The sequence below is a fragment of the Psittacula echo genome, assembly GCF_963264785.1.
Source record: "Psittacula echo genome assembly, chromosome: 2".
Lineage (NCBI taxonomy): Eukaryota > Metazoa > Chordata > Aves > Psittaciformes > Psittacidae > Psittacula > Psittacula echo.
Genome location: NC_137737.1, coordinates 90,788,057 through 90,803,805, shown reverse-complemented (window position 1 = coordinate 90,803,805; position 15,749 = coordinate 90,788,057). Strand labels below are relative to the sequence as shown.

At 38.9% G+C, this 15,749-nt stretch overlaps 1 protein-coding gene across 3 annotated transcripts in view; it reads right to left on the bottom strand.

The window, feature by feature from the left end:
* The window catches only part of FHOD3 (formin homology 2 domain containing 3), a gene marked incomplete at both ends in the record, with an annotated part of 373,934 nt that overhangs the window by 102,971 nt on the left and 255,214 nt on the right, over positions 1-15,749 (bottom strand). For all 3 annotated transcript variants that reach the window (XM_080639441.1, XM_080639442.1, XM_080639443.1), the window contains 3 exons: positions 948-1,186; positions 3,528-3,671; positions 9,576-9,670. In XM_080639441.1, the coding sequence (XP_080495567.1) occupies positions 948-1,186; positions 3,528-3,671; positions 9,576-9,670 (478 nt within the window). The remainder of the gene's footprint in view (positions 1-947; positions 1,187-3,527; positions 3,672-9,575; positions 9,671-15,749) is intronic.

The following is a 15,749-nucleotide window of genomic DNA, read 5'->3' as shown; positions in this document are numbered from 1 at the left end:
ACCTTCGAAGAACTTCCAAAATGTTATGATAAACACAAGATATGCTCTTCATGGAGCATATTTTGGTTTTGCAAATTGAACCTTCAGCCATGGGATGAAAATGTTTAGATTTAGTTATCTGCAGCTTGTGCATCTCCACCTGAGCTAGTCAGCCAGATTCCCTTTATAGTCAACAGAGAGAAAGAGCTGGTTTCAGAGCATGACTCATCTTGGTTGAAATTTCAGGCATGTAGGATACGTTAGATAACTGAAGGCCTACCAGCACTTGCTGCACATCATGGACATCAAAGGGAGGTGAGCTAATTGGACATCTAGCTTAGGCAAAATTAATTCCAGCCCTCTTGTGCAGTAGTCAGACATGCTGAGTATCTGCAGCTCCCTTTTTCTTAAGCATGCATGGCCCAAACCAACTGTTATGGGACTGGCAAAGACACAGCTTTGACTGACTCCAATGTTACAGACTGCTGCTTTACTAGCCTCTTTCACTAATTATAAAGCATTAGATACATTCACTACTACAGTGTAGCCTCAAAGGAAAATATGCTGGAATGCTGATTGCAAAGGGAAAACTGAAAAAATTAACTGCAACATATAAAGGACAAACTGCTTTGCATGAATGTGACTTGTTACAACCTCTTATAATGTGGATATATTGATTATAAAATCTGTCAATAGATGAAATTATGCTTGGTTAGTTCCCACATTAAATGCTCTACGTCATGTGGTTTGGACCCATTTACTTAGGGTAGATGGTGCCAAAGAACTTGGCTACGTAGATAAGTCACCTACAAATCAATTTTTTGTTGTTTGTTTGGTTGGTTGGTTGGTTTAACCCTAACAGAGGGAAATAAAGAAAAGTGTGTCAGATTAATAAACTACATAACAACAAACACAATGGAAAGTAATAAGGGAAAAGGAAGGAGTATTTCCCCAGCTTATGCGCTTACCTCTCACTGAGATCTTCAACATGCTGTCCATGGCCTAGCATGAAGCTATTGTTTGCCTGACTGCATGGGCTCGCAGGGGCTGATAAAGTGCTTTTGACGTTCTGTACTGAGTGCCTGCGGCTCCGTCTGCGTTCTAGCCCCCTTCGCTCATTGGTACCAAGACTGGCCCTTCTCCGGTCCTTGCGTCCACTGGGAGGGAGGTCAGCACTCTCATCTCCATCTTCATGTCTCAGTGTCATCTGAGAAAGAAAGGAAGAAAGGTGAGGCTTCTGACACAGTTCCTTTAGGTACCACAGGTCTTCAAGTATAGGCTTTGAAAGTTAATGGATCTCAACAGGACTGACTTCTATTAGCATCATAATTTCTGTAGCTAACCTTGCAAGTTGCTGTCTATCCATTAGTACAGTGTAGCAGCTCTAATAATGGAATTATATACTGATGCCTTGTACAGAACACTACAGGACCTGTAACAACACATGTATGTATCTCTTAATTTGTTTGAGTTTTTTTAACATAGGACTTAATTTTCAAGGAAGCTGAGCTGTGTTGGTCACCTAGCTCTATTTCCTTCCAAAATACTTAGGTGAAGTCTTGGCTGTAGTGAAATCAACATAAAAAACTCTCATGCACTGACTGATTGAACATCTCCCCATGTTCAGACGTGACACTTGTAATGTTTGAGTGGAAGTTGCTGTCTGCTACTTTAGAAAGTGTTTTAGAACAGTGCCATCATTTCTTCCCAGCCAAGGAAGAGATCAGCAGATGCATATGTAACTACATTCCTCTAAAAATTTCCATTCTGACAGATCTTCCTGCAAAGAAAATAAAGGAAAAAACCCTAACAAACAAAATTATTTCTGTGGACTGGTACCACAATGGATTAAAAGAAAAAAATGCAGACCACACATCTCCTCTAAGCCTCCCAAGTTTTAGCTGACTGTAACTACTTTCACGTATGCCTTTCAGTGGAAAATTCAGTATTTCCTGCCAGTTCAGAAGTACTGTCAATACAAAGGAACATATGTATAATATCAGAAAAGAATGATGTTGACAATAGCGTGGCCACAGTGACATTTGGCATTAACTTCTGACACAGGCTCATCAGTTGGAAATAGTAGAGGAGTAAAATACAGGTGACACACCCAGTATCTTGAACTACAGCACACTGCTGACACGCCAATGTGACGTAACTCTAGCAGAAACAAAGCAAGTGCCTACCTCTGGGTATATGAGGAGAGATATCACTGGCAAACACAACAAAGTTACTAGTGGTTCTCATTTTAAATGCAGCATAACATCTAAGTAATCTTTATATGAGAAAGTTCCAAATAGACAGAGTTACGGAAAAGGGCAATGTGGGTGATCAGAAGAATGTGCATCTCCTTGTTTCTATTAGTCTTGTTACTTTGATAATTCTTGCCAGAAATGACTTTAACAAAACAAAGGCAGAGGAAGTGTGATATCTCTCCTTAGGGCATAAAATGTATTTCAGTGGGGAAGAAAGATTTTTCAGATAAAAAACACTGGCAGAAAAAAAAAAAAGACCATGAATAGGCATGTCTAAATTTGGTCTGGTCATCAAGAAAAAGCTGGTACCCAACTAAGCCTACTGCTAATTTTGCAACCAAGTCTTTCACCAGACACAGCATGAGCTAAAAAAAAACCCGCTTTAAAGATTAATGACCATCTTTTAAAAAGAATTTTATGAGCTGATGCCTCTTGTCAATAAAAAAAGAACATGGAGCTCTCTCATTCTTATGTTCCAATTTTGGCCTGACTCTTCCTGAAAACTGCTATACACAAAACTTAACTGCTAAAGTTAGTGAAACGACATTGGTATAGAGTTGATGAAGAAAATGGAGAATCAAATCTACCAAATCCTTTGCTGAACTTAGACAGAGATACAATAATTTCATTTCATCACATCAGAACATGGATTCACATTTACATTACATTAACTTCAGCCTACACCTCCCTGCAGCAACACTTACCGAAGTCTGAAAAGAGGCTAATTATTAAGAAACTGGATATCCTAGCCTTACATATAAATACTTCAGAAGTAGCTACTTTATACCTAGGTGGTGAATGTGGTCTCATTCATTACTCCACTGCTGCAAACTATATAGGATCTAGTCCAATGTAAACTCTTAAACAAGGACTTGATGGGTATTCAGCTGCAGAATAAGTAGTATTTGTGAAGCTGAGCTCAGCCGAACCTTTTTCATGAGCTGAATACTTCTGCATATGGAAAGAACTTCTACTTACTTCAGGATGTGTAACTAGCAGTCCGAGAAAGTTTTAACTGCAGGCAGAACTGCCTCTAAGGAGGCTAGTAAATGTGCTTCTTCTTTGCCTTGGAGTATGCCCCAGCTTTAGTACGAAACGTATTTGCATTAAACCCAACTATGTACCATAGCAGGTCATGTACATGAATGTGTATACTACTTCTAGCAACCAGATGCTTTTCTTTTAAAATAAAAGAGATAACAAAATTTTGCCTAGGTTACATTCCCTCCCCTCCTCTTGGCTTTGAAGTTTGCACAGGCTGTAAGATGCATAAACCAGGGCATGTTATGTTACCTCATAAATGTTAAATTGCTCAACTAAGTCCAAGTCTGTTCCTTTCTTGTTCAAGTGTCTCTGTGAAATAGCTTCAATGCCTAGCTCCTCCAGACAGTCCACCACGTCATAGAAAGAGTCTTGATCTGGCAACCCCGACAGTGTCTAAGAATCAAAGGAAAAACAGTTAAATCTGTTTGTTTTGAAAAGAATTAAACAAAGGTTTTAAAAGCGGGTGGCAAGTGGTGTTATGTATGATTTCAATAAAGTTAAACCCATGACGTGGGATTAGAGACACCGCTAGAAAATAAAAAACAAGTGGCACAGCTTTTAACAAACAAATCTGTGCATGGTGTAGAAAAATGAATAATTGGCAAAACAAATCAATGTTGTTATTTCATACAAAAAAGTATGGAAAATGTGGTCTTTAAAATACACAGTTGGATTCTTCCTGGCTTCATTCAAGTACAGATTTAAAGAACAGAGAATGTTAAAGCATCAAACACAGGGATAAAAGAAAAGAGAGAGAGAGAGAAAAAATGGTTTAGCTAAAACCAGTTAAGCTGATTTCCTACTGGTTCCTCTAAATTTTGGCCTTAAGAAGAAAAACACACAGCTGTGTGATGTCAGGACAGCAGGAAATATCCTGCACCACGTGCCTACTGTCCTCCACACCTGCAGCAGAGGCCATCCCCCAGTGCACAAATTGTTGTATTTTACATAGATATTGACTCTCCTCCTCCCTCCCTCCAACTTGAAAAGTCTTACTAAAGGTGCACTACCTCCTTAACTCCTAGAAAATGTTAAGAGAGTTACTAATTCCTGGTTGTGGGTTAAGTTGTTATCAGTGACATGGGAGAAGAGCTTTTGTACACTAGAAAATAAAGAATGCCAATAGTAACAGCTACTGTTTGAGTTTCAGAGCTTTCTATGGTACCTGCTCTATGTTCAAAAGAAAGCACTTTTCTTGCCAGTCATTTCTCTTTTTTCTTTTTTTTTTGTCAATCCAGAAAACTAAGAAAAGGAAGATGGTCTTCTGCAGCATACCATTTATACCATAGTATGCCACTGCAGTGTGTACAGCAGAAGAGACTAAATGAAACCACTCACAGCTTTACTGCAGAGTGATGCGTGCACTGCACAACTTTGTTCAGAGCACAAGTGAACTTCATCCACCAGAGTCCTGCAGACATTCACAAGGACAACAGAAAACACTGCTATTCTGGCTTGCCACTGATTTCTACTCATCTTGTGCTGATTTTTTACTGCTCCTTATGGATTACGCAGAAAAATTAATGTAATCCTGCGCATGTTGAGCAGAAACAACTGAGCATACTGTGCAACCTACTTGGAGAATAACATACACCTCAGTGCAAGAATCAATTCAATTTGCAGAAACAGCAGTTTCTGCAAATATATGATAGTGCAAACTGGAAGCAGCAGTTATTCTTGATTATATCACCAGATATGCTTACTCTGAAGTAGCTTCCTCTCTCCTATTTAATTAGCAAAGTAATTTATCTTTACTCTCAGTAGAGAAGAGAAAGAGCAAGAGATAGAGACAGCACATACAAAAAGCAGGGCTCCTCCAAAAAGTGTTTCATCTTCTTGTGTCCGGGATGAGATGAACTGCACTCTGAAACTCCTGCTTTTCTGAAGCCTGGCTTTTCCAAAGAGGCTCTGATCAGCAGAGTGTGGGAGGGAGCAGCCCTGCTAACTAACTCTCGGCTGCTTCCCACACCAAGAACCTTTACATTCAGAAAAAATGGTCTGAATTATGTGACTAACAAGAGAGAGGAATAGACAGTTGACATAACGGGTTAAAACTTAAACAGGGGAAGTTTAGATTGGATATAAGGAAGAAATTCTTTACTGTGAGGGTGGTGAGGCACTGGAAGGGGTTGCCCAGGGAAGCTGTGAATGCTCCATCCCTGGCGGTGTTCAAGGCCAGGTTGGACAGAGCCTTGGGTGACATGGTTTAGTGTGAGCTGTCCCTGCCCATGGCACGGGGGTTGGAACTAGATGATCTTAAGGTCCTTTCCAACCCTAATTATTCTATGATTCTATACCCTGCCTTGTTAAAGTGTCTGATGTCTGGTGAGGTCCACCACAACAGAAATACAAACACCACCAAAGTGTTAGGATTATATGTTCAGGCTCTAATTAAGGATTTGTCTTGTCCAGGACAGTATTTAAGCCCCTGTTTAAAGCCTACTGAAGACCATGAAACTAAATTTTCCTGAACAGTACTGAAAAAAGATACCATGTATATTTTGTTCCTTCCATCAAGCATTGAATAAACATTTCAACATTCAGCAAATGAAGCTATCACACTGTAAATTCAATCGAACTTTAACACAGATATGGAAATACCATAACACGAAGCAATGTTCAACTATCTGTCTTTCTCTTGCTTTAAAAAGAAGTAGACACCAACTACGCTGACCTGAGTATCTTCATGCACAGTAAGACTTGATGTCTTACATGCAAAGGGGTGGACAAAGAGTCAGATCTGTACAGATCTTCTTAAAATAACAGGAAACGGTCTTCAAGTTGGGATGCAGATCACTTATTTTCAGATACAGCTTTTTAAAAATCTGAGCTAAGCCAGGCCATAGACAGGGAAATCAGCAGCATAAGGTAGTATTTACTGGCAAACTCTACTTTTTGTAAGCAGCCTTTTATTGGTTAATATAATTTTAAATCATGCAGTAGTGGAAATCCAGTTTTCACTGCATACTACTGGCCAGAACTGGGCAACTGAACTCCCAAGTTTAGAAATCAAATAGTTTTCCTTTGCATAGTTTATCATAAAATTCACAGACCCATTTTTAGAGCCTAGTGCATATCAAATTCAATTTTGAACATTAGAAAATGGGATGTAAAAGAGCACCACTGGTGTCACAACAAGGTCAGTTCAGTCTAGCACACAAGAAAGATTTTTGCAGTAACTAAACACAAGGAACATAAAGTGCTTCCAGAACTGACTGACAAATTCTGGCTTGTGATATTAGAAAACAAGAGTGGGCCCCTGTTTTCTTGGTGGCTTCATAAAGGAAAGAAAACTCACAAACAGCAGAGTGGAGGTCATAAATTGGGCAGATCTTTCCAAGGTCGTTGCTGCTTCCTGAGTAGCCGGTTAAGTTACAAATGATACCCCCATACCATTTGCAGTTTTTTAAATGCATGGCCCTGGATGGTACTAGCTGGCAAAACTAAAAGTTTGGTGTCATTTACAGAAAAATCACAGTATAAAGCAGTGGTGCAAAGAGGATACAGACAACAGAAACTCCAATTGGTGTGCGGTGCTTTATATGCAAATCATAGAATTGTGCTGCTTTGGTTACTAAACACCCAACAGACTGGGCTTCACTAGAGGGCCCTAGACAGACATTAACTAAATCTTACATGCTACAGCAAAAAAGCACTACACAGTAAACAAACATGCTTAAGAGCATTGAACAGGCTTTCAGTTGCTTTGGGATAAGAAGAAGCCTGTCTCATGTATTTGTTTTCTGAGGAACCACAACTTCTAAAACATCTGGTGCAGCCAATGTCAGACACGGGATATAAGATGATAATTTTTCCACTGTGACATTTGTGATGTTCTTAAGGCAAGTCATCCAAAACTAATGTGCCAGCTTTAACATTAACACCACAGTGCCCTGAAACAGCACTTTTTCAACTACAGCTGATGGACGGACGGCTTCTGGCTGGTACTCTAAGCTCCCATTAGTAACCACTGGTCTGGAAGCTGGTGCTTAAATTCTAGTCTTATGCAGGACCTGATAACTCTACAGTTCTTAATCCAACTATAGTAAAACATATTAATTTTTACTTACTTTAAAAAAATAGACAAAAATGATTACAATGTCTTGTATGATACGAGAGAACATGCAATATTAAATACAGGTAAAAAGAAAATCAACAGTAATCTTACACCTTCAAAGGTTCCAGTGTAATCTCAATAATGAAGAGGTTTTATAGAGATTATTAGAAAGTGAATTGAATGCAACACAGAATATTGTTTCTGAATTTGATACATAGGTTGTAGGGTTTTTTTTTATGAAAAGGAAACATAAAGGCTTTAATCTGTCTGGACTTCAGTAATAAAATGAAGAAAGAGATTAGAATAAGAACTAACAGATCACAGGAACTAACTGAAGAAAGATAACAAAGGTTATATTGGAACTTTACATAACCAAAAGTATTTGCATTGGGACTAATGCCATTTAAAAGATTCATTAATGCTAAACCCCACAAAATTAAGAGACGGCTAATGAAATGTTAGTATAAGTAAATTGGTTAGGCATCAAAAAAAGACAGGGAGAGGATAAAAGGATTGGAGCAATTCTTATGTCTGGGTAGCTGTGTTCTCTGCTCTTGAGCAGGAAGGAAAACAGTCTGCATATGTATACATGAAGAAAAAGGAGTAGAAGTATGCTTCCTTAAGAGAAATCCCTCATGAGGACTCTGCCTGCATTGAAAACTTTGACATTTCCTCACCTAAACAAGCTGAAACCATCTGATGCTTCTTTGTATTCTCTGTGGGGGAAAAAATTACAACTGTGACATGCTGCTTGCTGTTTTCTCTATAATTATGAAAAAAATCCCATTAAAAACATCATAAAGCTGTCCATAAGCCACATCATAATTATAAGTGTGGCATTGTGGGATTCCTCTCTTCCTTGATCTTCATAACTGCCTTGCTCCTTTGACTGCAAGATGCTTTTTTGTTTTGTGTGTATTTGAAGAACTACCTCCTCCTAAAAATAGCTTTACATATAGAGAAAAACTCAGACTAAAGCAATCAACTATAGGATAATAAAAGAGTCAACAGAACAAAATTTCTGAAGAAGTCAAAACCAAGTAGATTACAAGTGCAGAAATGATGAAGAGAATTAACTCACAAAGAGGAAGCAGTACGTGAAACAACAAGGTATAAAACTGAGACTTCAAAACTAGTCGCCTCGGCTTTAATAGCAGCTACAGACAGAAGTATATAAAGCTGGTGGTGCCTTTCAGAAAGAGTACATCAGTGAGATAAGGTGGATTTTTAAAGTCAAGAGGATCTTTATCATCATGTAAGCAGAAGCAAGGGCAGTATGGTACTGTACTGAAGTACAGTAACACCAGTGATGGCACCAGGAGAGGTTAGTCTCTCTTGGGCATCTTTCCTGGACAATATCTACCATAAAGAAATTATTTCATCAAAAAAAAAAAAAACAAACCACCAAAGCAACCCAAGGCCCCAACCATGCAGCCATAAGCATAATAAGCAGACAGCTTTACTTATTACGTCCACCAACAAACTCAGGATCTTTAAACAAATATAATGAATAATAATAACAATATTCCATAATACTCTGGCCTATTAAGTACAACCATAAACACAAGCTTATTTTGATTTGCTAGTAGTATATTGATCTTCTGTGTGCTTCAAAAAAAACTATTTTAAAATTTAGCCATCCTAAGATTTGTTTAGGACTAGACATTAATTTTAAAGGATTTTATACTAAGAAATTTCTACAGCACAAGAGAATACTTTGGAAAACATTTGATTTTACTGCAAAATTACTACTACCAGAAAATATAAAGAAAAGAGAAAAAAAGTAACCTCTTTTTTTTAAGCAGAAACACTCGTACTAGCACTTAGATCTGTTAAATTCATCATATTTGGTTTGCAGTAAAAAAATTAAATGATCTGAACCAGTAAATTATGCACAATGCAAGCATTTGTGAGCATGTAATCTTTTCACCAGTGCTTGCTTTCTTTTTCCCCTTGGATAAAGGACAGTTAGTTTGTTTTGTTTTGCGCTGGGTTGTCAGTGTTCGGAGAGGAGCCATATTGTGACACATTTCTGCACAGCATTTAGCAAAATAGCAATTCTGCTCCCAGCTGCTGCCTCTGGATGACTGCAACAAAAGTAACAAGAGTATGCTGATTGCTTGTCCTGCAGCTTCTCTGGGACAAGTTTCCTTTGTCATATATTCTCAACAGAGAAGACCATTATACAATGGAAAATACTAACACTATTTCCACCAGTTATGCTAATAAAGTAAACAAACCTTGTTAACCAAGGTCATGGCATAAACCAGTAGTTCAGTATCAACCCCATCCTTCTCCTCCAGGATCTCCATGATGTTGGACCATGGCTTGGCTCCTAGAAGAAAAGCAGAAACCATTGGTGATGTTGATCGAAATGGAAAGCTATAGCATCAACATTTATCCAAGATGTAGCACAAATTGGAATGTGCCCAGGCAGAAGATCAAGTGGAAAGATCCAGCTTCCTCTACAGTCTCCTGGGCTTCACAGAGAGCAAAGTTAATGCAGACAGTGAAAGCTACAGTGCATCCTAATGCAGGGATCTAAAATATGCCAGGTGGTACCTAGAGCTACCAATTTCTCTCCCTTGATGATGAAGGAAGCTTTGTTAGATCAGTTAGATTAACCCCAAATTTCTAAAAGTTAAGGTTGGAGCAATTTTACCCTGCCCTGTCATAGGTTTACACAGGCTTAGATAAATCTCAAAAACCTATAAGCTATGCTTTCAGTGTGCTTGTCACTCACATTCCTATTCCTATTACTGCATTAGGATCAGTCCTTTTAACAAAACAATGCGGCAGAGAATGACGGTTTTCACAAATTACGGCTTGTGTGTCTTGGTTAAAATAAATGATCAATGAGGAGAAAAGATTTTTGCTGTGGTTCTTACTCAAATTATTTCAATAAGTATTCCCTCCACAGATCTTTCAGAACATTTCTCTAATTTTTCCACTAAGGTCAAAATTTGTGCTTCTAGTTATTACGCATTTGCTTCCTTCTGCATGTTGGTTTGCATTTGCATGGCTATCTGATGCCTAAACCAAGTGGCTTAGTGAGTTATTTTGCCGAAAACATCAGAGAGGCAACACCAGTCAGACTCAAGATAACCTCTTGCATGGAAGGTGCCTTGTAAAACTGTCCTATTTTATTTGACTTAAAGGCAGACAGCTGCATTTACTGAAGGGAAAAAAAAAAAACCAACAAAAAACCCAGACCAAAACACAAACAAAACCAACAGAGAATTGTTTTATCCAGGAAACTGAAGTAAATAATGGACTATAATTCAGTGTTTTGTTTGGCACAAAGATAAAGGTGAGGAAGATGAAGCAGAAGGCTAACCTTAACTTAGAGATACTCAGCTCAACTACACAAGCATCACTGTGACAGTCGTTGAATTTCAGAGGAAAACATGCAGAATATTCCAATAGCCCTCCCTAAACACTAGAGGGATGACCATAGTTTGAGTATAATCAGGCAGTAAAATGCAAATATTTCCTCACAACCATCTGTTGCTGGCTATGAGTGACCCTGAGGTTAGAAATCTATTACTCTCAGTGGCCACTGTTTATTCATGCCGATATTTTATTATATACATATACATGTGTACTACACAGACATCAAATCTCTGCCTGCCCAAGGATCTTCATTTCCAATGCAATTGCAACACACTGTGTGGAAAAACCTGTCTATTACTGAATGCACAGACAGCTATATTTCTCCTGTTTTCTCTTCCCCTCTTTTTGAGACAGTCTCCGATCTTTACTACTGAATAATAAATCAGAGCTTCCTTATCTTGTTCAAAATCAAAGAAAGGGGGTGTTCACTCTCAGCTCTGCAGATGTATTTATATGCATTACTAATTAAATACTAATTCAAATACATGGCTGTAATGAATATACACTCGACACTTCTTTACCAGATTCTTTATATTACCAGACATTTTAGCGGTACATGTTCAAAGGACATGTGGAACAAATTCACTTGGCTCACAAATGATATATGATCAGCAGGAATGATATCCTCACTACAAAAATGTCTTCCTGTGGTTTCCAGTGAAAAATGAAAATGGAAGAAAATAAGAAAGAGAAATTAAATGGGGAAACTGTGCCAGTCCGACTTATAATGATGCCATTTGGAAACAAATGAGTTGACAACAACATAAAAAAATCATTTAATCCACTGCATTATTCACTGAGAGTCCTTCTACGCAAACATGCCTTTATTTTGCAGGCAGGTTTTATTCTTATTGGATCAGTCCTGTTTTGTTTTTAAAAGACAGTATCTTAGTGTTTGATTTTTGTTTGTCCTGAATGTCTTGATACTTCTCCATTATCATAAAAGAGTATTTTCAGGACCACCTTGCAGTTTTCCTGCAAGGATGACATATCATTTTATTCTCTTCATGCTGCTTCTCCATTTCAGAAAACATTTTTTGAAAGCCCTGTAATAGCTCACCCATCCTTCAAAGGCTTTAATTAAGGTGCTGCTACTAAACCTAGGCAATTTCCAAAATCTACCCTCGAATTTTAAATTCTTCATCTATCCCTAACCAAAACCAAGAGGAAGCAGTGCTATCAAGTGACTTTGACAGAGCTACTCCAATTTGTACCAGATTCAACCTTTCTTTTCAAATCCTGTTTTCCCCATTATGATCTCAGTCTGAACAGCAAAGAAGTGAACACAGAAATAACTGTAAGGCCATCTACCCATGTACGGACAAGGCAGCTCTGCTGCAGAAGCCGCACGATGAACTTACTGCATTACTATACTTGGGTTAATATTCCTTGCCAATATATAATGACAGCCTATAGTTTCCAGCCTATGATCCAGACAGCATGGAGTATAGGAAGATGTAGAGCAGGTGTCTGCTCTCATCTACTCCCATTACAAATTTGTTTTACAAATTTGATTTACAAGTATGTTGTTCCTGGAGAGTCACCATTTAAAGATGAGACCACAGGCTGATGTGATGAGTGATGAGGCTGGAGTCTACATGAAAAAAGTATTTTTCAAGGCAATATTTTTGTAATGATAGGAAAACAGTGAAAAACTCCCTCTCCTTTCAAGCTGCATAGAAAACTTTGTGAAAGATACATTGGAAAACCATACAGTAAAAAAACCTGTTGACTTTCCTAAATACATTGGCTGCTGTAGTAAAACAATGATGCTCATAACAGAGATATGAAAAATATGGTGCTCAATTTCCCTTTTCCTTTAAAAGGCTAATTTTATGGTGGAGAATACTAAAAGCTCTCTAGCTTTTAATGGGGAGGAGCCTTAGAGGAAACTATTATGCAGAGCTAATTCTACAGCTTCCATTTTCAGAGTATTGGTCAGACTATTACAAAGCCGGAAGAAATCTAAACTCAAATCTAAGTTTGGCAAAGTCTATGTTAAAAACATAAATCCATTTAACATTTGTATATTACAGAGTTAACTTTTTAAAGTAGTAAGTATAATCATTTACGCTTGCTAATTCTCAAAAAGGTTTACTTTCCTGCCTGTTTCCTTCACCTCATTGTGATGTAGAAGAATGATGATGTAAAGGAATGGTCAGGTAGCATCCCAGTGATTCTTCTGGGAGCACATGGGGATGTTCCCATAAAGTTATGATTTCCCTGTAGAACTCAGGGCAAAATTGATGGGAGTGATGAAACAGGCTCACTGAAGTAAAACAGCAGAGGTCGAGTTTTGTATGTGTTCTCCTGCCTTCTAATGGGTAAAACAAGAACTGCTCGACTGCCTTTCACAGGCTTCTCACTGGTAACAGATCTTTATTGTGGCTACTCCCACAGGAAGGCTGGAACCTCAACCCTGATGCTACTTACAGCACTCTGAGTAGTCATGCATGGTGCGCAAACACAAGAGAACTATGGGGTTGCAACAATTAAGCCTATATTAAATTAATATAGTCTAATTAATAATGCTGCCCATTGTTCAAAGTCTCAGTCTTTTTTCAGTTTCCCATTTAAATGTTTTTATGTATTTAATTTAATGCTGTCATTCATGTCTTACACAAAGTCTTGCCATCACAACTACTCAGTATGTGCACAGTATGCGTAAAGCATGAAAAACTTTGCATCAGGCCAGACTCATACATAAGGACTGCCACCAACTTGGACTGCCTGCCTCTAGTAGCCATAGGATGCAGAGGTAGTAATACTTTCGGAAAGACCTCAACATCTTGAGCTCCAGGCCATTTAAATGAATGAACATACACATCATACCTACAAGCATGAGCATTCATTTAGTGAATATTAACTATGTGTGAAATGGTAGGAAAAGTGAAGAACTGACGATGCAGCCCATTTACAAATAATATAACAAGTCAGGCAGCAGAAACTCAATTCACTAACATTATGAGACAGTGTCCAGGTCTGTCACAGGGCTTTAATCTGTCCTAAAAAATGCTTGTGATAAAGGAGCCCCAGAGAACAGAGTGCAATGCTATCCTTACTTTCCAGAGCCTGCAAAATCTCAGTATGCTTAAAGTGAAAAGAGATCAAATTCTCCTGGGGCTCTGAAACAAGAAAGGGTGAGGGGAAGGGGAAGCTAGATGGAAGTATAAGTAGCAGATGAGGGCCATGAAGTTATTCATTTACAGTCTGCTTGTATCTGAGAGTAAAGCCAGTACATCCATGGATCTCTCTTTGCAGATGGATATATTCTCACGTAGAAACCACAGATGGGATTGCTTTGAAACCAGGCTGAGTTAATACGGGGTTCTTTATGTTAATCATGTGTGGTACACATGTTGAGGAATTATGTCATATCTCATCACCTTGTATGTACATGAAACGTTGGACTTTTTTCAAAGCAGTGCTAAACTTAATTATATACCTGCAAGATTTATGAGAACATTTCAAGAAAAGGCACATTGCTTTTTCTTCCTCTGTATTTCTGTTCCATTAAATCAGTCATTAAAGGCAGGTACTCCTCAGTTACAAGCCACTAATTTAAAAATATAGCACAATAGAGCGCTCTCCTGCAGAAACTGGCTGCTCATAGTTTGGATGGGTGTACCCTTCACTGGGTGAAAAACTGGCTGGATGGCCAGACCCAAAGAGCTGTGGTGAATGGAGTTAAATCCAGTTGGCAGCTGGTGTTTCCCCAGGGCTCAGTACTGGGGCCAGTTCTATTCAGTATCTTTATCAGTGATCTACATGAGAGGATGGAGTGCACTCTTTGTAAGTTTGCAGATGACACCAAGTTGTCCGGAAGCATTGATGTGTTGAAAGTAGGAAGATCTCTAGAGGGATCTGGACACACTGGATTGATGGGCCAAGGCCAATGGTATGAGGTTCAACAAGGGGAAGTGCCGGGTCCTGCACTTGGGCCACAACAACCCCATGCGATGCTACAGGCTTGGGGAAGAGTGGTTGGAAAGCTGCTTGGTGGAAAAGGACCTGAGGGTGCTTAATGATGGAGCTGAACATGAGCCAGTTTGTGCCCAGGCAGCCAAGAAGGCCAACAGCATCCTGGCCTGTATCAGCAATGGTACAGCCAGTAGGGCCAGGGCAGTGATCATCCCCCTGTACTCAGCGCTGGTGAGGCTGCACCTCGAATCCTGTGTTCAGTTCTGGGCCCCTCACTACAGGAGAGACATTGAGGTGCTGGAGCGGGTCCAGAGAAGGGCAACAAAGCTGGTGAAGGGTCTGGAGCACAAGTCTTACAAGAAACAGCTAAGGGAACTGGGTTTGTTCAGCCTGAAGAAAAGGAGGCTGCGGGGAGACCTTATTGCTCAATACAACTGCCTGACAGGAGGTTGCAGTGAGGTGGGTGTTGGTCCCTTCTCTCAAATAACAAGCAACAGGACAAGAAAAAATGGCCTCAAGATTCACTAGGGAAGGCTTATATTGGATATTAAGAAAAATTTCTTCACGTAAAGTGTCGTCAAGCATTGGAACTGGCTGTCCAGTGAAGTACTCATCATCCTTGGAGGTATTTGAAAGGTGTAAACGTGGCACTTAGGGATGTGGTTTAGTGGTGGCCTTGACAATGCTAGGTTAATGGTTGCACTCAACGATATTAAAGGTCTTTTCAGCCCTGAACAATTCTATGATTCCATTACATTATGACCCAAAAAAGGAACAAAAAACAAAACAAGAAAAAAATAATCTTGTTTGTAGCTAAGTCCAACTGCTTTAAAAATAACAATAACAATAATAAATGAAAACTGGATATTTGGGGCTAAGTTATTTGCAAGAGTTCATGGGACAATCTGCCAACCCACAGGTATGAGAATCACATAAATCCTCTCCTCATGCTCCTAACATGTATCCATCTAACTACATGCATCACTTTTGTCACATTTTATGTTGCTACTTAAGTTATTTTATTTCTTTGGGGCATGTAAATGTTTACCTAAGGCTATTCTACAGATACAGAAGGGAACACACAGAGCATGGTAGTGTGC